Source organism: Lynx rufus, unplaced genomic scaffold, assembly GCF_022079265.1.
Source record: "Lynx rufus isolate CCGP_SWC_20201006 ecotype Redwood Valley unplaced genomic scaffold, mLynRuf1.p SCAF_1, whole genome shotgun sequence".
In the NCBI taxonomy this organism is placed as follows: domain Eukaryota; kingdom Metazoa; phylum Chordata; class Mammalia; order Carnivora; family Felidae; genus Lynx; species Lynx rufus.
Window position 1 is genome coordinate 69,982,515 of NW_025814823.1, and position 18,415 is coordinate 70,000,929.

At 54.3% G+C, this 18,415-nt stretch overlaps 1 protein-coding gene across 1 annotated transcript in view; it reads left to right on the top strand.

The window, feature by feature from the left end:
• Window positions 1-18,088, top strand: part of FARP1 (FERM, ARH/RhoGEF and pleckstrin domain protein 1) — a 293,763-nt gene extending 275,675 nt beyond the window's left edge. The window contains exons 18-27 of the mRNA XM_047081200.1: window positions 1,090-1,327; window positions 4,324-4,454; window positions 8,760-8,828; window positions 9,025-9,114; window positions 9,760-9,842; window positions 9,918-10,030; window positions 10,566-10,732; window positions 14,402-14,509; window positions 15,026-15,177; window positions 16,615-18,088. Of these exons, the coding sequence (XP_046937156.1) occupies window positions 1,090-1,327; window positions 4,324-4,454; window positions 8,760-8,828; window positions 9,025-9,114; window positions 9,760-9,842; window positions 9,918-10,030; window positions 10,566-10,732; window positions 14,402-14,509; window positions 15,026-15,177; window positions 16,615-16,696 (1,233 nt within the window). The 3' untranslated portion in view covers window positions 16,697-18,088. The remainder of the gene's footprint in view (window positions 1-1,089; window positions 1,328-4,323; window positions 4,455-8,759; window positions 8,829-9,024; window positions 9,115-9,759; window positions 9,843-9,917; window positions 10,031-10,565; window positions 10,733-14,401; window positions 14,510-15,025; window positions 15,178-16,614) is intronic.
• The last annotated feature ends 327 nt before the right edge of the window (window positions 18,089-18,415 follow it).

Consider the following 18,415-nt stretch of genomic DNA (forward strand, 5'->3'; position numbering starts at 1 on the left):
TTCTCTTGTCCTGGATGTTCTTGTGCCATCTTGTTACCCTTACCTGTAAGGTAAGGGAATCTACCCTTACCTTGCGATTCCCCACCTCCCATAAGGACTTAATTCCTCCTTTAATGCTCTATTCTCAAACCCTCTATCCTCTTACCCTCGTCAGTCTCTACCACCAGCTATTACAGGAAGGGAATATTCAACAGCATGTGTTAAATATAGTAAAGCAGACTTTATTCAGGACCATTGGGACTGGGTAGGGTCCACTGCTGTGGGGGAGAGAGACTGGGCTCAACTCTGAATACAGCGTGGGCAAGCGGGGACTTCTAGCCAACGGGCGGGGTGGGGGTCAGAGGATGGGAAGGTACAAAGAGGAAACATCAGGGATAAATCGGGTTCTGGCTGAACCAACCAGACAGGATTCTTTGCTGAAGACAAGGTGATCGCACATCACCTGGGGATGGTAAGAGATGAGGAACCCAATGTCAAGGGTGGCCAGACGTCAAGGGCCGGGGGTTCCAGTTAGGCTTAGTAGGATTTTTGCTAAAACTGGCTTTTCATAAGGAAGCTCCCAGACCAGTCAAGGAGAAGCCTCAGGAGCCTGCAGAAAAGATGGTCAAGTAAAGTATCTTTGTCAGACCCCCATAGAGTAGGCTCTGTGTCTAATTCTCACCCAGCGCTCTGGAATGGAGCAGGGCAGGTGGCTCATGGCAGATGCTTCCTTACTGAGAAGCAGAAGGGAGGAGTTTAACAGAAATGCGTAGCTGTAACTATATGACACCTATTGAATTGGCCCTGGGCTCTTCTGACATTTAGAAGGAAAGCACAGCCCCCTGAAGGAGCTCCTGTCTATTAATTCCCCTCAGTTTTGCCAGCCTCACCTCTAATATGGCATATACGTCTCCTATGCCAATTAAAACGCATAATGCTTCCCTAGAGGTTTTTTCTTCATCCCGGGAGTCTAACGGAAATAATGAAATCAATAGCGAATGGGAAAGCTCGAAGTAGAATGAAAGGAAGCCACGAAAGGCCAGGGTGATGTTCACTTCTGAGAGTCGGGCCCGGTGGAACGCGTGTGCGCTCGTGTCTCGCCCCCACCAGCAACTGGCGGCTCACCTGTGGAAGCACAGTGAAGCTTTGGAGGCGCTGGAGACGGGCATCAGGAGCTCGCGGCGGCTGGAGAGCCTGTGCAGAGACTTCGAGCTGCAGAAGGTGTGCTACCTGCCGCTCAACACCTTCCTCCTGCGCCCGCTGCACCGGCTCATGCACTACAAGCAGGTCCTGGAGCGCCTGTGCAAGCACCACCCGCCCAGCCACGCCGACTTCAGGGACTGTCGCGGTGAGCGAGGGGCGGGGCCTTGCGATCACGTGGAGGGGGGGGCGCGTGCTGCTTTTTAGCACAGGGCCCAGCGCTTTCTGTTACCTCTTGGTCTTTCCATAACGGAAGTGATAACAGTCATTAGGACCTCTCTCCTCCTTTGGTCCTGGGTAGTTTAGCGCAAAGAACCCTGGGGAAGGTCCATTTAGAGTCGGCTCCCCCACCCCCACTAGGAAGCATCCCTCTCCCTAGGTGGTTGAAACCTTTGACCCTCTTGGGATCAGCTACGGAAAACAGCCAGTAATAAGTGCTTCAGATAATTGCCGCTGGGCGTCTGTCATGTGCCAGTCACCTTAAGAAGCACCTCACCTGATTCATTCTGTCTCTCTCTGTCTCCCCTTGCTCACTTGCTCTCTCTCTCTCAAAAACAAAAAGAAGCGCCTCACCTGTATTGACTCATAATTTTCATGACCAGCCTACAAAAGGCAGGGGTGAGCTCATTTTACATATAGAGGCTACTGAGACCAGAGAGGTTAAGGAACATACATGCCCAGAGTCACATAGCTAGAAAGCAAATGACTTGGAACCTAAACCCAGAGCCCACATGCTTGACCATCCTATCCTTCTGTCATGATGATATTACCCACTGTCGCTCGCTCAGCCCTGGGCCAGGTATCTTACCAATATTAACACCTTGACTCCTTTAATAACCAACAACTCCAGCCACGATAAATATTGTTTCCCCACTTTACAGATAAGATACCTGGGCCACTGCTATCTCTCTCTTATTATAAACGCCTCCCATCTGCGTTCTCTTTTTCTAAATGCACCTCTTACTGTTTTGTTTAAAACCTGGGTAACACCAGATTCCCTCGGGCTACCGTCAAAACTTCCTGACCTGGCCCCCGAACAACATCGAGCACCTGCTATGTATTGGGCATTTGAAAGTGAATGACGCAGCTGTGGCCCCCACGCATGGGACCCGCGGGTGGGCACAGAGGGGAAGACACCTGGACAGTGACTGCCCTGTGATCTGACCTGGCCTTCAGGGCTTAGGGGGAGCTCTCTGCCGTAAAGGATATCTTATCTTTACAGCTGAGGTATAAATAGGAGTTTTCCCAGTTGGGGGGGAGGGTGTGCAGTATGAAGCTGGGAACGGCACGTACAGAGGTCCAAGGGGAACAGAGGCTGTGGGAACACCCCAGAAAGTAGAAGTTCTGTGTGGAACTCAGAGGGATCGCAGCAGAACTGAGACTGCCAAAGTAAGCAGGCTCAGATCCCGTGGGGTCTCATAAACCCCAGAAGACCGCAGTCACGAGCAAAGGGAAGATAGGAAGGGCTTCAAGGAAGGAAATGGAGACGGGGGCTTGTTGCAGAAAGTCAATCCTTTGGTATGTAGGATATGTAGAGGAATCGTACAGGTTCATTTCTTGAAAGATAACCCCAGAGAAGTTTTGGTGAAATGACGAAGACATTGGCAGTTCACGGAAGGGGACAGAAATGGCTGGTGATGTGGTTTTGGTTTGTCACACATAGGTCATTAGTCTTTAAGACCATGGTGCTTTGTGCCTCTGCACCTCGGTATAGTCTGTTGCTTCTGCTTGGAGTCGTTACTGCCACTACTTGCCCTCTCCTGGCACAGGGTTCCTCCTCCTAGGAGCCTGGAGGTTGCGCCTGACCCTCAAGGTCGGGTGACCCTCTCCACCCGCCTACCTTGTCTTATATAGCAGTTGCCAGTTGGCCACACCCGGGTGGGAGGACTTAGAATTGTATGGCTAGATCATCCAGAAAGGTGAAGGACATCTTTCATTCCACATGTACTGTCCTTGGCTGGCTTGCCCAGCTGGCATTTTACAGAACAATCCCCAGTAAAAAAAAAAAAAAAAAAAAAAAAAAAGTTTGTGGTTGACAACTAAATGGAAAAAGCATTGGTTACCTAGCTTAAGACCTAAGGTAGCATGGTTGTGAAAAGGCTGGGGGTATATGTTTACTACTCGTGAGGGATGTAGTGTGCCAAGAGCCATTCTCGAGATGCCTCCCCATGAGCGCTCAGGTACCAGGGTGCCATCTTTTTCCTCTTAGAGCCTCCTCAGTACCCCCCCCCCAACTAAGCATTCAGTGCCCCGTGACTGTTTATTGGACTAAGCTGGCCAGTAAATGTCTGAAGATTGAGCAAGTCCTGGGTTTTGTCACTAAGGCTGGGACAAGGCATTCTGTGATAAGCCGGGAAGAATTTAATTTGCATCCCCAGGGAGAAAGCAAGGATCGCTTCCCTTCCAATGTTGAAGTGCTGGGGCGAGGAGGTGTTTAGTGTTCTGAAGACTGGCGTTCAGTTGACAAGTATTGCTTGACAAAAATACCTAAATAGCTACTGTGGGTTTACATGTCACCCAAATGTGTCCTAAGGGGACAGGAGCTCCTTTTCCAGATCAGATGCCTCCCAGTGTAGGGAAGACCCTCTCGTGAGTGCAAACTCCAGCTTCCTTCTGCCGTCATTCTTCGCAACCGTCTTGGCAAAATGTGATTTCTGCAGAAGGAAGGACTGGGGTGTGCTGGAATGTTAGTTGCCCAGAAGCGTCACACTATCAAGGAGACTCTCTCACAGAAAGATCCCCTGTCTGCCCCAGATTTTTCTGTGGCCTCTCTATCCTCTCTGTCCTTCCCAGGTAACAGGAGGTGGATAGAAACTTGTGCCCTGAGGACAAAATTCTAGTTCGTATTCCACTGCGATCCCCTCTGTGCCAAGTGATTCCAGTGGAAAGACAGCTATCCACCACATAGCCACAAAGGGGCCATTTTCATTTCCAAGATGTTTTGGGGAAACTCAAGCAAATAAATTCATATTGCAAATTTTTATTTGTTAGAGATTTTTATTAGAAATAGCAGTGTTTTCTCCTAGAAGGACAGCCTCTATCTTAGGGCGTCTACTGGAGGATATCCCCCCCGGAAGTCTGATGGGAAAACAGACCCTTGTCCGCCATTAATGCTGCCATTTCCGGTTCTGTTCCCTTGGTCAGCTGCTCTGGCAGAGGTTACTGAAATGGTGGCACAGCTTCACGGTACGATGATCAAGATGGAGAATTTCCAGAAGCTGCATGAACTCAAGAAAGACTTGATTGGCATCGACAATCTTGTGATTCCGGGAAGGGTAAGTAAGCAAGCTGTTAGAGGTGAAGCCAGAAAGGCAGTGTTTAAGTGACTTAAATTTGAACCTTTTGAATACGGGCTCTCCAGTTTAAGATCTCCCCCTTCTGAGTGAAATGGCTTCCTTCCAGCTGTGAGACAGTTGGGACAATGCCTTGAACATGACAGCGTTACTATCACTCCCCAATTTTGGGTCAGGAGATAAAGCAAGGCTATGACCTCCTTTTTCTCCTTCCTGGTTGATTTGCTAATTTACTTTTTTCCTACCGTATTCTGACAGGATTGGAGACATCTTATTTTACTTTTTTAACGTTAGGTAAATGAAAACGGAAGCCAAGGAGCAATACTTGTTTAATTTTTTTTTTTTTACATTTATTTATTTTTGAGAGACAGAGCACGAGGGGGGGAGGGGCAGAGAGAAAGGGAGACACAGAATCCAAAGCAGGCTCCAGGCTCTGAGCAGGTGTTCAACACAGAGCTCAACGTGGGGCTCAAACCCACAAACCGTGCGATCGTGACCTGAGCCGAAGTCAGACACTGAGGCACCCAGGCACCCCGAAAAATACTTTTTTAAAATAATCGGGTAGAATGGGGATACAAAGGCAGAGGAAAATTCGTGCACAAAACCACATAAGTTCCGTATGTATGAAAAGAATTTTTAAAAGATGCAATTTTCTGTGCATAATATGATTTTAATTCAGAATTAAAATAACATTTTAGCCAAAACGTGATCCTAGGAGAGATGCACATTCATTTAGGCCATTAACGTTCACCTACCCAGCACCCTTCATGAAACGTAGGCCACCCACAGTGAAGTGGGGCCTCGTGGGGCACACACGCTCCTTCCAGGCCGAGGGGAATGTGAAAACACATAGCAGCCTGCTTTCAGTTCTTTTCCCAGGATACAATCATTGCCCAGGGATCAAAGATATTAGGGGGTACAACTCATCAACTCTCTCCATGGGCTCTTTATCTCTAGGGCTCCTCCATTTCAAAGTTCACATCACCCGGGTTCCAGAGAAAATTTTAGCGTCTTTGATCTGCCGCGTATCTGCCTTAGTCTTCAGACAGGTGCCGTGTCTGGTTTGCCGGGGGCTTTCAGTCTTGTCCGACAGGCAGCTGCCCCGGAGACTTGAAGTCTGTAAGGCAGGGAAGATGAGGGAACCCCGTGTGTGTCTGGGTGTTTCTGCCAGGGAGCCTAATGACAAGACTGACCGAAAAACTGTTTGTGAAAGATTGTCAGAACAGGTGTATGTGGTAAATGCCGGGGGAGGAGGGGGCGGTGAAAGTGGGGATTTACTTCGGCTCTGCTGGTGAGAACATTCTCCCAGGCCTCAGCACACAATGACCACGTTTACCCATCCACGCAGAAGCCTTAGTAAAGGCCACTGGACTCAGTATGATTTTTTTCTTAACTTTGGATGTTCTAAAATAGATAGCTGGGGCACCTGGGTGGCTCAGTCGGTTAAGCATCCGACTTCGGCTCAGGTCATGATCTCACGGTTCGTGGGTTCGAGCCTCACGTCAGGCTCTGAGCTGTCAGTACAGAGCTTGCTTTGGATTCCCTGTCTCCCTCTCTCTCTCTGCCCTCCCCTGCTCTCTCTCTTTCAAAAGTAAACAATTATTTTAAAAAGTTTTTTTAATAAATAAATAGAGGTCATTATTGCTTATAAAGGTAACCGCTTTATTTCCATATTCTTGTGTCCATCAACCAGCCTTGGGAAGGAGGGAGTCACAGGCCTTCAGGGGAACAAGTTCTAAAATGGGGTATCATTCCATGTACCAAAGCTAATTGATTATCATTAATTTAAATTACCAAAGAACTTAAGGGGTGGGGGGGAAGGCTCTGGTTTGTCTATAGGTAGAATTTTAAAAATTGAGATTTGAACGTGAGCACATAATTTTGGAGACGCCCCCTGGGCTACATGCAGTGGCAGTGTGATTCCTAGCTTGGCGTTCGACGTAATCCTGCTCACCCTCCTACAGGGGTCAGCCTGAGATTGCACCACGTCCAGGAGGGCAGGCGTTTTCCCTGAGACAGAAATGCCACAGCACACTTTGGGCCTGAGTCAGCCGCGAACCGCCCCCCCCCCATAGAACAATGTGCTGTGGGCCGCCTTCCCGGTAGAGCAGCAGGGACTGGAGGGGTGGGGGGTGGGGGCTTCGTTTGGTTAAAACTCACAGATGTGGACTGGATTTCCCTCCAGAAGGAAGCAGCTCGCTCTTAAGGACATTAGGGGCCTTTTCCCCCACCCTCTTCTGTGGTTTAAAAAAAATTCTAGGCGCGAGACCTTTTCGGTCTCCAGCCCCAGACACTGACGTCTGAGTCCACAGCCCTTCTGCTCCGTGCCGCTGAGGCCTGCCAGACATGCAGACGTGCTCCCTTGTCTTTTTTGCAGTGAGTGTCCCAGGCCACCCTGTGTCTCACACAGGCAACAGCTGAGCTCCCTCAAGATTTGTTGGGAGACGCATGTGTTCCAAATGTGCGGCAGGAGAGCAGGTTAGGGCCCCCATCCCGCTCTCACCGCCTTTCGGTGATGAAAGCGGCCCCCCGGACATCATCTCCTCGTATTGCCTTGTTGATGTCCGACAGCATCCATCCCGGGGTCCTGAAGGGATTTATTATGTGTTCCTTTGTTGGTCCCCAAAACACATCCGTTAAATTGTGGGCAGACACGGTCTTTGATCCACATTGAATCAGGCTGTGCAAAAGTCTATAGGATCAAAATGAGTTGGCCAAGTCCTTGGCTCAGTAGCTGCCGTGAGCACAGAGAAAGCTGCTGGCAGGTGCTCTAGAAATCTGTTGCTAAGTAACAAACTACTCCAGTACTCCTTGGCTGGAAACAACTTTTCAGTGTATGTCATGGTTTTATGAGTCAGCAGTTGGACAGGGTTCAGCCAGGTGATTCTTCTGCTCCCTGTGACATTGACGGGGGGTCCCAGATGGGTTAGTCTGGAGGGTTCAAGGCGGACACCTGGCAGGGACCTCTGGAGGCTCAGCTGGGACCATGCACCACAGAGCCCATCCATGAGAGGCCTTGCTGGCCGACCCTGCGTTCAGCGTGCTCCTTCTTCTGTGTGCAGCTCAGGGCTCCGTGAGCAAGTGTTCCCAGGGACAAAGCGTAGGCCACTTGTGGTTTTATGACCTAGTCTTGGAAGTCACATAGTGTCTGTTCCACACTCTGTTGGTCAGATCAGTCCCCAGCCCACCCATATCCAAGGGAAGGGGACAGAGACCCCGCCGGAAAAATGTTAACGGACCTGCAGCCACATTTTAGAAGCAACACTACGGAGAAGTTAGGCGGTTCCTTAATAAGTTAGCCATAGAATTTCCCCATGACCCAGCCATTCCGGTCCTCCATGTAGACCCAGAACTGACACGGGTGTTAAACACTTGAACGTGAATGTCCATCATCCCTCTGGTGAGCATATAAACACAATGTGATATGTCCATATGACAAAATAGCCCCAGGAAGGAGGGAAGTTCTGGTACATACTACAGTGTGGATGGAACTTGAAGACAGGAGAAGTGAGTGAAGCCAGACACACAAAAGGTCACATATGACAAGATTCAGTTTACATGAAATATCCAAATAGGCAAATCCATAAAGAAAGAAGACAGATTGGTGGGAGCCAGGTGCTGGGGAAAGGGGAGAGGGAGAGTGACCACTGATCGGGCGCGGAGTTTCCTCTTGGGTGATGAAAATTTCCCCACCTAGAGGAGTAGTGGGTATGCTGAGTGCATAAAGGTCACAAATGGTACATTTTATGTGTATTTTATCACAATTTAAAAAATAGTTTTGTGGGGTTTTAAGTGCCCCAAATGACGCATGGCCTCCGGGGCTTATTAGTCTTGGGGGGAGGAGTTCCTGACACCCATTTGCCGCTTCTTGTTTGATCCCAGAACACAGTTCACTTGTTTCTAAGAACCAGAGCTGAGTCATGGAGCAGGTTCTCTGTCCCTTACTCTCCTGTGGCTCATCTATCTCCCCAGCCCCCTGCTGCCACTCTGTGGCCCCTGTCCCCTCCCCTCGCAGCTGGAAACCCGGGGCCTGGGGATTAAGGGCAGAGTCCCAGGCTCGCAAGGGGGCCTCTGAGCACTGCTTTCTCTGCGTGTGGAACTGACCGTCGTCCCTGCCTCGTGGGCTCCTGGGAAGGACAGGAGCTCAGCACGGCATTCAGTAAACTGTAACCACGACCGCTATAGTTTGCGCCGGGACGGGGACCCTGGCACGAGGCAGCCACAGTCTCCGTGTGGACGCAGGTGTGCGTGCTCCCAGCCGAGCCTCGGGGTCTGTTTCGTCCGCAGGAATTCATCCGCCTGGGCAGCCTCAGCAAGCTCTCTGGCAAGGGGCTCCAGCAACGCATGTTTTTCCTGGTGAGTGCTGATGGCCGTTGGTGGGGTCCCGGGCTGGCCCTGGGCCACCTGGGAGGAGGGAGGAGCAGCCTGTGCTGCTCAGACTGGAGCTGCCGAGACCAGTGAGTTGCCGGGGAGGTTCCGAAAACCTGCTCTGGGCACCTGCTGTTTCAGTGCGGCCCGCCCGTCTCATCCGCACTTGTCCTTGCTCCTCCAGTTCAACGACGTCTTGCTGTACACGAGCAGGGGGCTGACGGCCTCGAATCAGTTTAAAGTGCATGGGCAGCTCCCGCTCTACGGCATGACTGTGAGTATGCGCCGTGGGCATGAGATCGGGGGCCCCGCCCTGCGGGCTGCAGGCAGTTCTCAGGCCCGATAACGGGAGCAGGAGCCCATAACGTGAGGAAGGCACCTTGGGCCTTGTTCGGGTTCCCCAAGAGGGGCTCAGGACATGGCTCGTCCCGCATACAGGATGCCTGCGTACGTTTCTTCTAGAATCAAGTGAGGAAGCGAGCTGACGTGGCCATGAGGTCTGAATCTGCCTTTTACTTCTTCTTGCCTGGCGCTGGGGGCCCTGAAAGACCATCCTCTCTCTCCATCCACATGGAAAGGCGGAGCCCCCGCCCAATCGAGCAGCCATCTGTCTTTCCCCAGACATGTGCCAGTGGACAGGTCTCCATGATCTGTGACCCTTGTTTGGCAGATGCAGACAGAATGCCAGTCTGCCCAGGATTATTTCCCTGGCTTAAACTCTCACTCCCCTCAGTGGTTGGATGAAAGGAAGTTTATGGGCTCAACCAAAAAAACAAAAAAAACAAAAACACTTTTGGTGTTCTGAATGTGATTTTTCGGACATGGTTCCTCTGAGCTGTAGCCAGTTTAGCAAACGTTTGGAAATGCACCGCGTGTCCCCCTGCCTCTGGCAGTAACATTCTGCACACTCATCCCACAGATAGAGGAAAGCGAAGACGAGTGGGGTGTCCCCCACTGCCTGACCCTGCAGGGCCAGCGACAGTCCCTCGTCGTGGCGGCCAGGTAACTCCTGACCTCTCACCTGCTTCTCCTTCCACCTGCTGTGGTCTGAAGACCTGACGTCTGCCTCTTCTTCAGCTCTAGATCCGAGATGGAAAAGTGGGTCGAGGATATACAAATGGCCATCGACTTGGCAGAGAAAAGCAGTGGCCCCACTCCCGAGTTCCTGGCCAGCAGCCCCCCCGACCACAGTGAGTGTGGAGGGAGAGGCTTCCCTGGTGCCCCCCTGGGCGTGTCACCTCCAGGCACTAGCCTCGGGGGAGTGCGGGGGACAGCTCTGGCTGATGGAGGGAGGGTATCCCGCTGCACTTAAAAATCACCCCACCAGGTGGGCTCCTATCTGTGGTTGACATTTGTGTTTAAAGCTAATAATCAAGGAACTTCCAGTTCTTAAGAGTAAAAAAACCCCTGGGAACAGTGCGAGGGAGCAGGGAAGTCCTCTCTTCTGGGCCGGCACGGCGGCTCGTGGTCCAGAAGGTCCGCGTGCAGGGAGAGAACCCCAACCCCAGCGCTCAAGTGTGTTAGGGGCTCCGCGGCACGCACACCTGGGGTGGGACCCCGACAAGAGATGGCTGCTACCGTGGCTTCCTTCTCTGGGGGCGCACGGGGATCCCCAGGGGAGTGCCCCAGGCCGTCCAGTCCCACTCAGCACCGGGGAGGGTCCCCAAGGGGTCCCTTTCCTGGCCAGCAGATGTCTGAAGCGCTGCCTTTTGCCGCCTCCCACAGAGTCCCCCGATGAGGCCGCGGTGGCCGACCAGGAGTCGGAGGACGACCTGAGCGCGTCGCGCACGTCGCTGGAGCGCCAGGCCCCGCACCGCGGCAACACCATGGTGCACGTGTGCTGGCACCGCAACACCAGCGTGTCCATGGTGGACTTCAGCGTCGCCGTGGAGGTACGGGCCGCCCGCGCAGTGCTCGGTCGCTCTCGTTCTCGTTCTCCAGGCCGTCGCCGCGCCGTCCCTCCTCTGGTGGAGCTGGCTGTGGGGCGGCCGCTATCCATGCGCACCGGCGCGTGGACAGAGGCCCCGGCGCGGGCGGGGAGCAGGTGCCGGGAACCCCCCGTCCCCCCAGGCAGGTGTCCAGGGAGGCAGTGGGGTCAGAAAGCTGGTGCCAGCCAGGGCCATGCGGGGCGCGGTTCACGGACGAAACCCTGGGACACGGCACACGGTCCCCTTCGATGCCGGGCTGCTGCCCCCAAACCTGCTTCCGGGGGTGCCATCTAGCAGAGGCGCCGGAGTATCTTGTTAAACCCGAAAACTGAATTCCCAAACGGGCCTGGCCCGAGAAAATGTCCCGGGAGGCTGTGGGCCGAGAACGGCGGTTTGTTTTGCTTTTTGAAGCAACAGTGTTGGGGACGTGCCAAACCCTTCTTGATGGCTAGTCTGTGGGGACTGTCTGGGATTGTTCTCCGGAAGTGACCTTCACGGCTCCACAGAGCTGCTTTTGTGGAGTTCCCTGCCACAGAGAGTGTCCTGAAACCCGCGCCTGTCTGAACACATCCTCAAGAGGACACGTCCAAGGCCCAGGCCCTCCTGTTGGCTGGCAGCGGACGTCCCCTCTCCTTCGACCCCACAGGGCCGGACTTGGTCCTCCTGCCCGGCCCCCTTCCCACTGTGGGGCTGGAGAATTCTCCCCGGAGCGGGAAGGAAATCGAGTCTGTCCAGCGGGTCCAGGGAAGCTGGCGGAGGTGCGTCACCGAGGGGTGGTCTTGGCGCCACTTTAGACGGACCTCCGCGGGGTGTGGGCAGGACGAAGCGTGGGAGGTTGGTAGGATTGGAGCCCCCTTTTTAAGCCCTGGAGGCACTTAGGCCGCTCAGGCGCAGCAGACACTGGAGTCAGGTGGGTCCCGGGGGCCCGGACACGTCCTCAAGGCCAGCTCTTCGGGGTGACGGGCCTGCGCAGCCACAGTCCCGTGTGTGTCGTCAGGTGAGCGTACAGAACCCGGTCAGCAAAGCGGCCCTCAGGCCGGCCCCGCCCCCCCTTGGCTGTTCGCAGCGCAGGAACTGAGAACGGGCTTGGACGTTTTTAAATGGCTACTACACGTATCTGATTTTGCCTGACGAGCCTCACTATACACCATCTGGCCCTTTGAGGAAGTCTGGCAGCAGCCACAGCCCCTGGGCGTGTGGGTTTAAGGAGCGGTAATGTGGGCTGAATACTCATGGAATTGGCTGGTCTGTTCCTCTGCAGGTGCCCCCGGCCTCGCCACGAGCACATGGCATCAGTTTAGTGTCTGTGATGGGCCCCTTCGGTGCCAGGCACGTGCCCCCCCCCCCCACTTCTCCCAGGTCCTCTGATCCCACTGGGTGATGGGGGCGGGGAGCAGGCAGTTCGTTCCCCTCCTGACGGTTGCTGAGCCCCATGCCCGGAACCTCTTCCTGTCCCATCTCCTGTAGGACCCGTGCAGGTGGAGACGTATCCTGGGGACAGCTGGGGAAGGCAAGGTGTGCCGGGCGTACCCGCAGGGTTATGGGCAAGCCAGGAGCATGCGGGATGGGGGTGGTCCACGTAGGAAGGCCAGTGGAGCGTTCTCGTGTTCTAGACTGGAGTTGGCAGGTGCCGGAGGCCTGGGGAGGGGTGGGCAGTCTGGATGCAGGGGAGGACCAGGATGGAAGGGACAGCACTGACGGGGGATCCGTGGGATGGGGGGAGGGTCTCTGTGGGCTTGCCGGGCTGCCAGAACACGTTGCCACGGACTGGTTAATGGGAAGTTCGTCCCTCGTGGTGCTGGAAGCCGAGGGAGGCTCCAGCCCCAGGAACGGCCAGAACTCCTTGGGTGTTTCTTGGCTGGTAGATGCGTCACCCCTGCCACCATCCCACCTGGAGGTCTCCCCAGTGTGTGTTATAAAAAAGACGCCGGTTACCACATCAGGGCCCCACCCTACCCCAGTACGACCTCATCTTCACCTTGACATCCACACCTACGCTATTTCCAAATCAGGTCACGTCCACAGGTACCAGGGCTTTGGATTTGAACCTATCTTTGCAGGAGACACAATCCGGTCCGGAATAAAGACTGAGCAGTGATGTGAGCCAGGAAGAGGGCAGAGCAGAGGCCTTCCCTCCACTGGGGATTGGGGGAGTCCAGGAGAGGGGGCCACTGTGAAAGTGAGGAAACGGGGCGTCTGGGTCACAGATGTTGTCCTGCCCAGTAAAGGCAGCAGAAGGGGACTGGCCCACGTTGGAGGCAGACCTGAGTCATCTGCCCCAGTGGGTTCAGCCTCTAGAGAGCAGTGTCAGAGAAAAGGTGGCAGAGTTTCGGGGCCATGTGACCTGAGGAGACAGACGTGTACCCAAGTGAAGCCACGGGGAGAGGACTTTGAGTGCAGTTCGTGACCACAGGGGCCACTAGGACAGCAGGGAGCTTTCAGAGAGTCTGAACGTGGCATGTTCCAGAAAGGTGGCCGTGGGAAGTTAGCACCTCCCCGTGGACCTGCCTAGAATTGGGGCAAGGCGTGTACACGCTGCAGGACCGGCGTTAGGAGATCTTCTGGACGCCAACAGCTGGAAGAACTGGGTTCAATAGAAGGCCGGTGCGCTCCCTCCTTGCCTCCGGGTGACGTGTAATCATGTGTGATGCTCCCCAGTTCTGCCTGTAATTCCCAATACCCTGTGTTCTTGTCACTTTCTGCCCATGGCTGGATGGCAGCCGGACCGAGTGATGCGGGGGGATGGGGAGCTCTATCGGGCACCCCTGCTGTTTGCAGTGTCCCCCTCGGGTCAGCTAAGTCCCGGGTGGGCTCTTTCCACCTCCTTTCACCCTGAGTCAGTCTCCCCATCAGACTGTGAGCCACTCGAGGGCAGAGACGTTTACACTTCTCTCTCCTGCTGCCACGGGGACCTTGCTTATATAGGTCATTTAATAATGCTTTATAGGAAGAGTACCAGAGGAATAGAATAACGCAGACTCAGGTATATTTATAAATTTTTCTTAAATGTAGTAATTTGCCCATTTGACACGCAACTGTGGGACTGTGCCCAGCATCCTTTCCTGCTTTAGTCTCCCCAGTAACGAGCAGCAGGCCTTCTCAGTGTCCTGGCACAGCCTGTGGGGGCTCCTCCACCGGGGCCTCAGAGCTAGAGAGTTCGGGCAGGACGGCCGCGCAACGCCCCTCCGTACCCATGGTTACTCTTCCTTCAGCTCCGGGAAGTCACAGGCGGCCCTCTGCCAGGACACATTCCACTGCAGGCCAGCGTTCCCGCCAAGGCCACCAGATGGCGCACAGGGCCCGTCACCCAGGGTGACGGATCCTTTCCCCGTCTCTCCGAGGGAATGCAGGGCCAGTGGACGGAGCCTGATGTGCTCCTGCCGTATACCTGTGGTGACAACCCCCATGAACACCTGAGGTCACAGCTGGGCGTGGGGAACAGCGCAAATCAACCCGTAACGGGGGCCAAGAATTAAATAAGGCTCCGAGAATCCACCCGCAGGGAGAACAGCTCTCCCTCAGTCACATGCGGGAAGCCCTGCCCAGGAGTCCCGCGGGACCGCGAAGACCAGGCCGCGCTGCCGGCGAGGGCGCCCCCCACTCGTGCTCCTCACGTGCGTGCTTGTCTTTCAGAATCAGTTGTCCGGGAACCTGCTGAGGAAATTCAAAAACAGCAACGGGTGGCAGAAGCTGTGGGTGGTGTTCACGAACTTCTGCCTGTTCTTCTACAAGTCCCACCAGGTAAGTACCACATGGGACAGTGGGGACAGTACACCTGCCGGGGGCCGGCCTTCCTCTGGAAGGGCGAACGACGGGGCCCTTGAGCCACCCACCCGGGCATGGAGGGAGGGACGCGGTGTGTGAGAAGGGGTCCCGCCCTGCACAGTGGCCCGGAGAGCCTCGGTTCTAACTGGTCTGACGTCCGTCTGCAGCAGTCCGGCCGAAGCCTGGTTGGTTGAGCGAGGGAGCGGGGAGGGCTTCACTGAAGGTTCCTGCATGGCTCGGTCGGTTGGGGGCCCAACCCTGAACTGGGAGATCCTGACTGGAGCCAAAATCACGAGTTCGAGCCCTGCATTGGGCTCTGCACTGACAGTACAGAGCCTGCTGGGGATTCTCTATCTGCCTCTCTCAAAATCAGTAAAATGGGGGGAAAAAAAAAAGCTTATGAAGGCGCAGGGTCCCACTAGCTGGCCTGCGAGGAAGGCAGCCACTGCTCAGGCCCAAGCACCTGCAGCCCCTTCTGTTGCCTCTGTCCAGGACCATCACCCCCTGGCAAGCCTGCCTCTGCTCGGCTACTCACTCACCATTCCCTCCGAGTCCGAGGACATCCACAAAGACTACGTGTTCAAGCTGCATTTCAAGTCTCACGTGTACTACTTCAGGGCCGAAAGCGAGTACACGTTTGAAAGGTAATGACGCTTCCTTCCACACAGGCGGCCGCAGGAAAAGGCCACCCTCTCCTGAGCCACGGGGCTTCTCCCACGTGAGCCAAGTGGACGAGGTTTATAGCAGCAGCCACTCCCTGCCCGCCACAGGCCTGGGCATTTACTCACTTCCAAAATGTCCCTGACCTTTGGTGGGGGCGGGGCGGGCCGTCCCCTTTGCCTAACATCATATCCACTTCTGTTTTCATAGAAGCAAGTAAAACTGAGACTTCCCTGGGTAGTGACATCAGTCCTTAGCCTGTACCGTGTCAGGGCCACACGCGGTGCACTTTTAAATCTCTAGCAAGTGTGTTGTTTTAGTCTCTGGAGTATTGAGTCGGAACATGCCGGACTGTGCTAGGGCCAGAAGACCACTCGAGGAAAGAAAAAATCCTAATGTTTCTCAGGGTTACCTTCTTAAGACTAACACGTGGTGTAAGGAGGCCCAGGAGCCACAGTCCTCAGACTTTTCCCAAAATTTCAGGTAGGAATTCTGGGCCCCCAGGAATGGCATCCTGCCACTTGGGCAGGCGGTGGGGTCCTCGGGCCATAGTCCAGGCGGAGTTAACAGTCACCCGCCCGCTTAGGGAGGACGGTCTCTCCTGGCCATGCTGATAGCACACGTGTTCCTTCGTCCCCATGGGTTCCATGAGCCCATAAGTTACGACAGTAGTTCAGCGGCAACCACACGGTGGTTGAAAACCCAAGTCAAAGCCTCCCCGTAAGGTACTCTGCTCGAAAAGCAAGCCCAGCGGAGAACTCTTCTCAAATCTGAGCCTGGCCCAGAGAACCTAGACTAGGGGGCTGATCCTAGAAAGACCAGTGATTAGAGACTTTTGAAAGCCCTGCTACTAGTTCCACGGAGGCAGGGCCTCCTCCCCTCAACACTGCTGACCCTGGAGTCCATTCGGCTGTCTGGAGGGGTGGCGGGGGGGGGGGGGTTCCTGTCCTGTGCATTAGAGGATGCCCAGCAGCATCCCGGCCCTTCCTACTAGAGGCCACTTGCACCCCCTCCTCCGTGACAACCCAAAACACCTCCAGACGCTGTCCACCCGGGTGGTTGAGAGCCGCCAATACACCACAACTACCCAAACGCATATAACGGGCTGCTCGTCACCGTCCAGGAGGGAGAACAGGAAGCCACCTCACCTCCAACTGCTTCACGTGGAGCGTGCTGCCGCGTCACCTGGGCACTTCCTGTGGTCTACAAAATGAGCGCCCAGGCCGGTGGTCCTCAAACCGTTCCTCAGGAGCACCTAGAGGAACCCTTAGCCTTGCTTCCGTTCACTTGGGTAGCAGGAGTTCATTCAGGAACTCTTCTGCTGGAGTTGCACGTCACGTAAGTCACGACGCACGCTGAGTATCGGGACGCTCTTACGAGACCAAGTGACCCTTGACTGTCATTTCGCTTTCTGGTCTTAGGTGGATGGAGGTGATCCGCAGCGCGACCAGCTCGGCTTCCCGCACCCACATCCTGAGTCACAAAGAATCCCATGTGTACTGATGGCAGGACCCGTTTGCTGGTGTGAGCGGTGGCTGCTTTCCCGGGAGACACTTACTTTCCCTCTGTATTAATGAAGCCTAGTAAAATTAACACCTGTCTGGAAAACAGAAACATGGTTTCACAGCAACTCTCCTCTATCTCCGCAAAACCGTTTTTAACCTTGTCTTTTCGAGCTGTTCGTGTCGTCTGAACGGAACCGTGCTCCCACCTCGGACGCTGGTGGCTCGTCCGTCCTTGTCCTGGTGGGCTCTTTCTAGCTTGTGCCAGTATTAAAACGTTGTCTTTGATGTAGTGCCAAATGACGGTTTTTCTTCCACAAACTGCACCTTAAAAGCGGGACAACCACATCCGTTCAACCAAAAAAGACAGGGCAAGTGCTCTCCTTTTTCTTAAAAAAGAAAATTCTTTTGACTTATAGGCTGGTGCATTTTAAAAACAAATGGATTTTCCAATGTTTGTGATACATATGGCACAGTCTTAAGCAAAATGAGATCATTTTCCGATTTCGTTTTTTCAATCTTTCTACTTTTATAATAGTAGCAAGTTAGTAGGATTTACTTCGATTAATAAGCAATTTGCAGCACACGAAGTACGTTCCCCTTTGGGGTCTTACGCTCCAAGGAAACGCTGTTCTTGGCACAAGTTGACCAAATTGTTGAAGCGGTTCCTCTTTACAGACCGTAGCGGGTTGTGCTCTGTTCAGAGAAGCAGAAACCGAGCACGACGTCCGCGGTCTCGCTGTGGTGTGTCCGACCGAAGATGCTAAGCCGTGGTGTTTGCTGTTTCACAAGCATGAGAACCCGTATGTCCGTAATCAGGGCCATTTGTGAGATGTGACGTCTGGAGGGTGGGTGCGGCCCCCGTCATACCTGTATCCTGCAACTGTGGTTTGGAATTGCACATTCAATAGTAGTATATATCGTGCCTGTCTTCAGAAAACATTCTTTCCTCCTTTTTATACTCACTGCCCCCCCCCCCCCCCGCCCGCATGGGGTATCACCAGTAGGACACTGCGCATCCTCGACAGACCGCACAGAGGACATGGCTGGCGCCCACGAGGCAGAGTCCGTGTGCCTGGTCTCCGTGGAGGGCGGGGGGCTGCTATCCCCTAAACCCTTTCTGACACAGTCCAGAGGGGGCGACCGATCCAACCAGTATCTCCCAGTGCCCGCACCACAGCTGGGAAAGCCCCTTACCTAAGAAACACAGGACGACCCGACGCGGGGGAGCCGTGACTGGCGTGCGTGGCAACGGCGATGTGCAAATCAACGTGCAAATGGACCAGTAGCCCGAGACGTGTTAATCATTTGCCTTACGACATGTACCAGATGGTTTTAAGTACTAACAAAAGGGAATAAAAATACCTCACGCCACAATCCAGCATATTGAAGTTTTAAGGCAAAACATAACCAACCTCGTCCGGTCTTTCTTTTCGCCTAAGGTGGGCGGGTTGTGGGGAGGGAGCCGTCGAGGCGCAGATGTAGCCAGTCCCGCAGGGGTGGGTGCGAAACAGACACACAGAGTGTGCGGGAATCTTGGTCTGTGACCGGCTATCTGCGGCCGCCGAACTGGGGGGACAGAACCTCGCAAGGAGCCAGTCTGTGGCTATAAAAGGACTAGAACCTGAGGGATGGAAGCGAAGGGGACAGAGGGGCTGGCTTCCACTTCCTTTGTGACAAGCGGCCCCTGGAGACCAGCTGTTTCTCCCACACCCCAGGG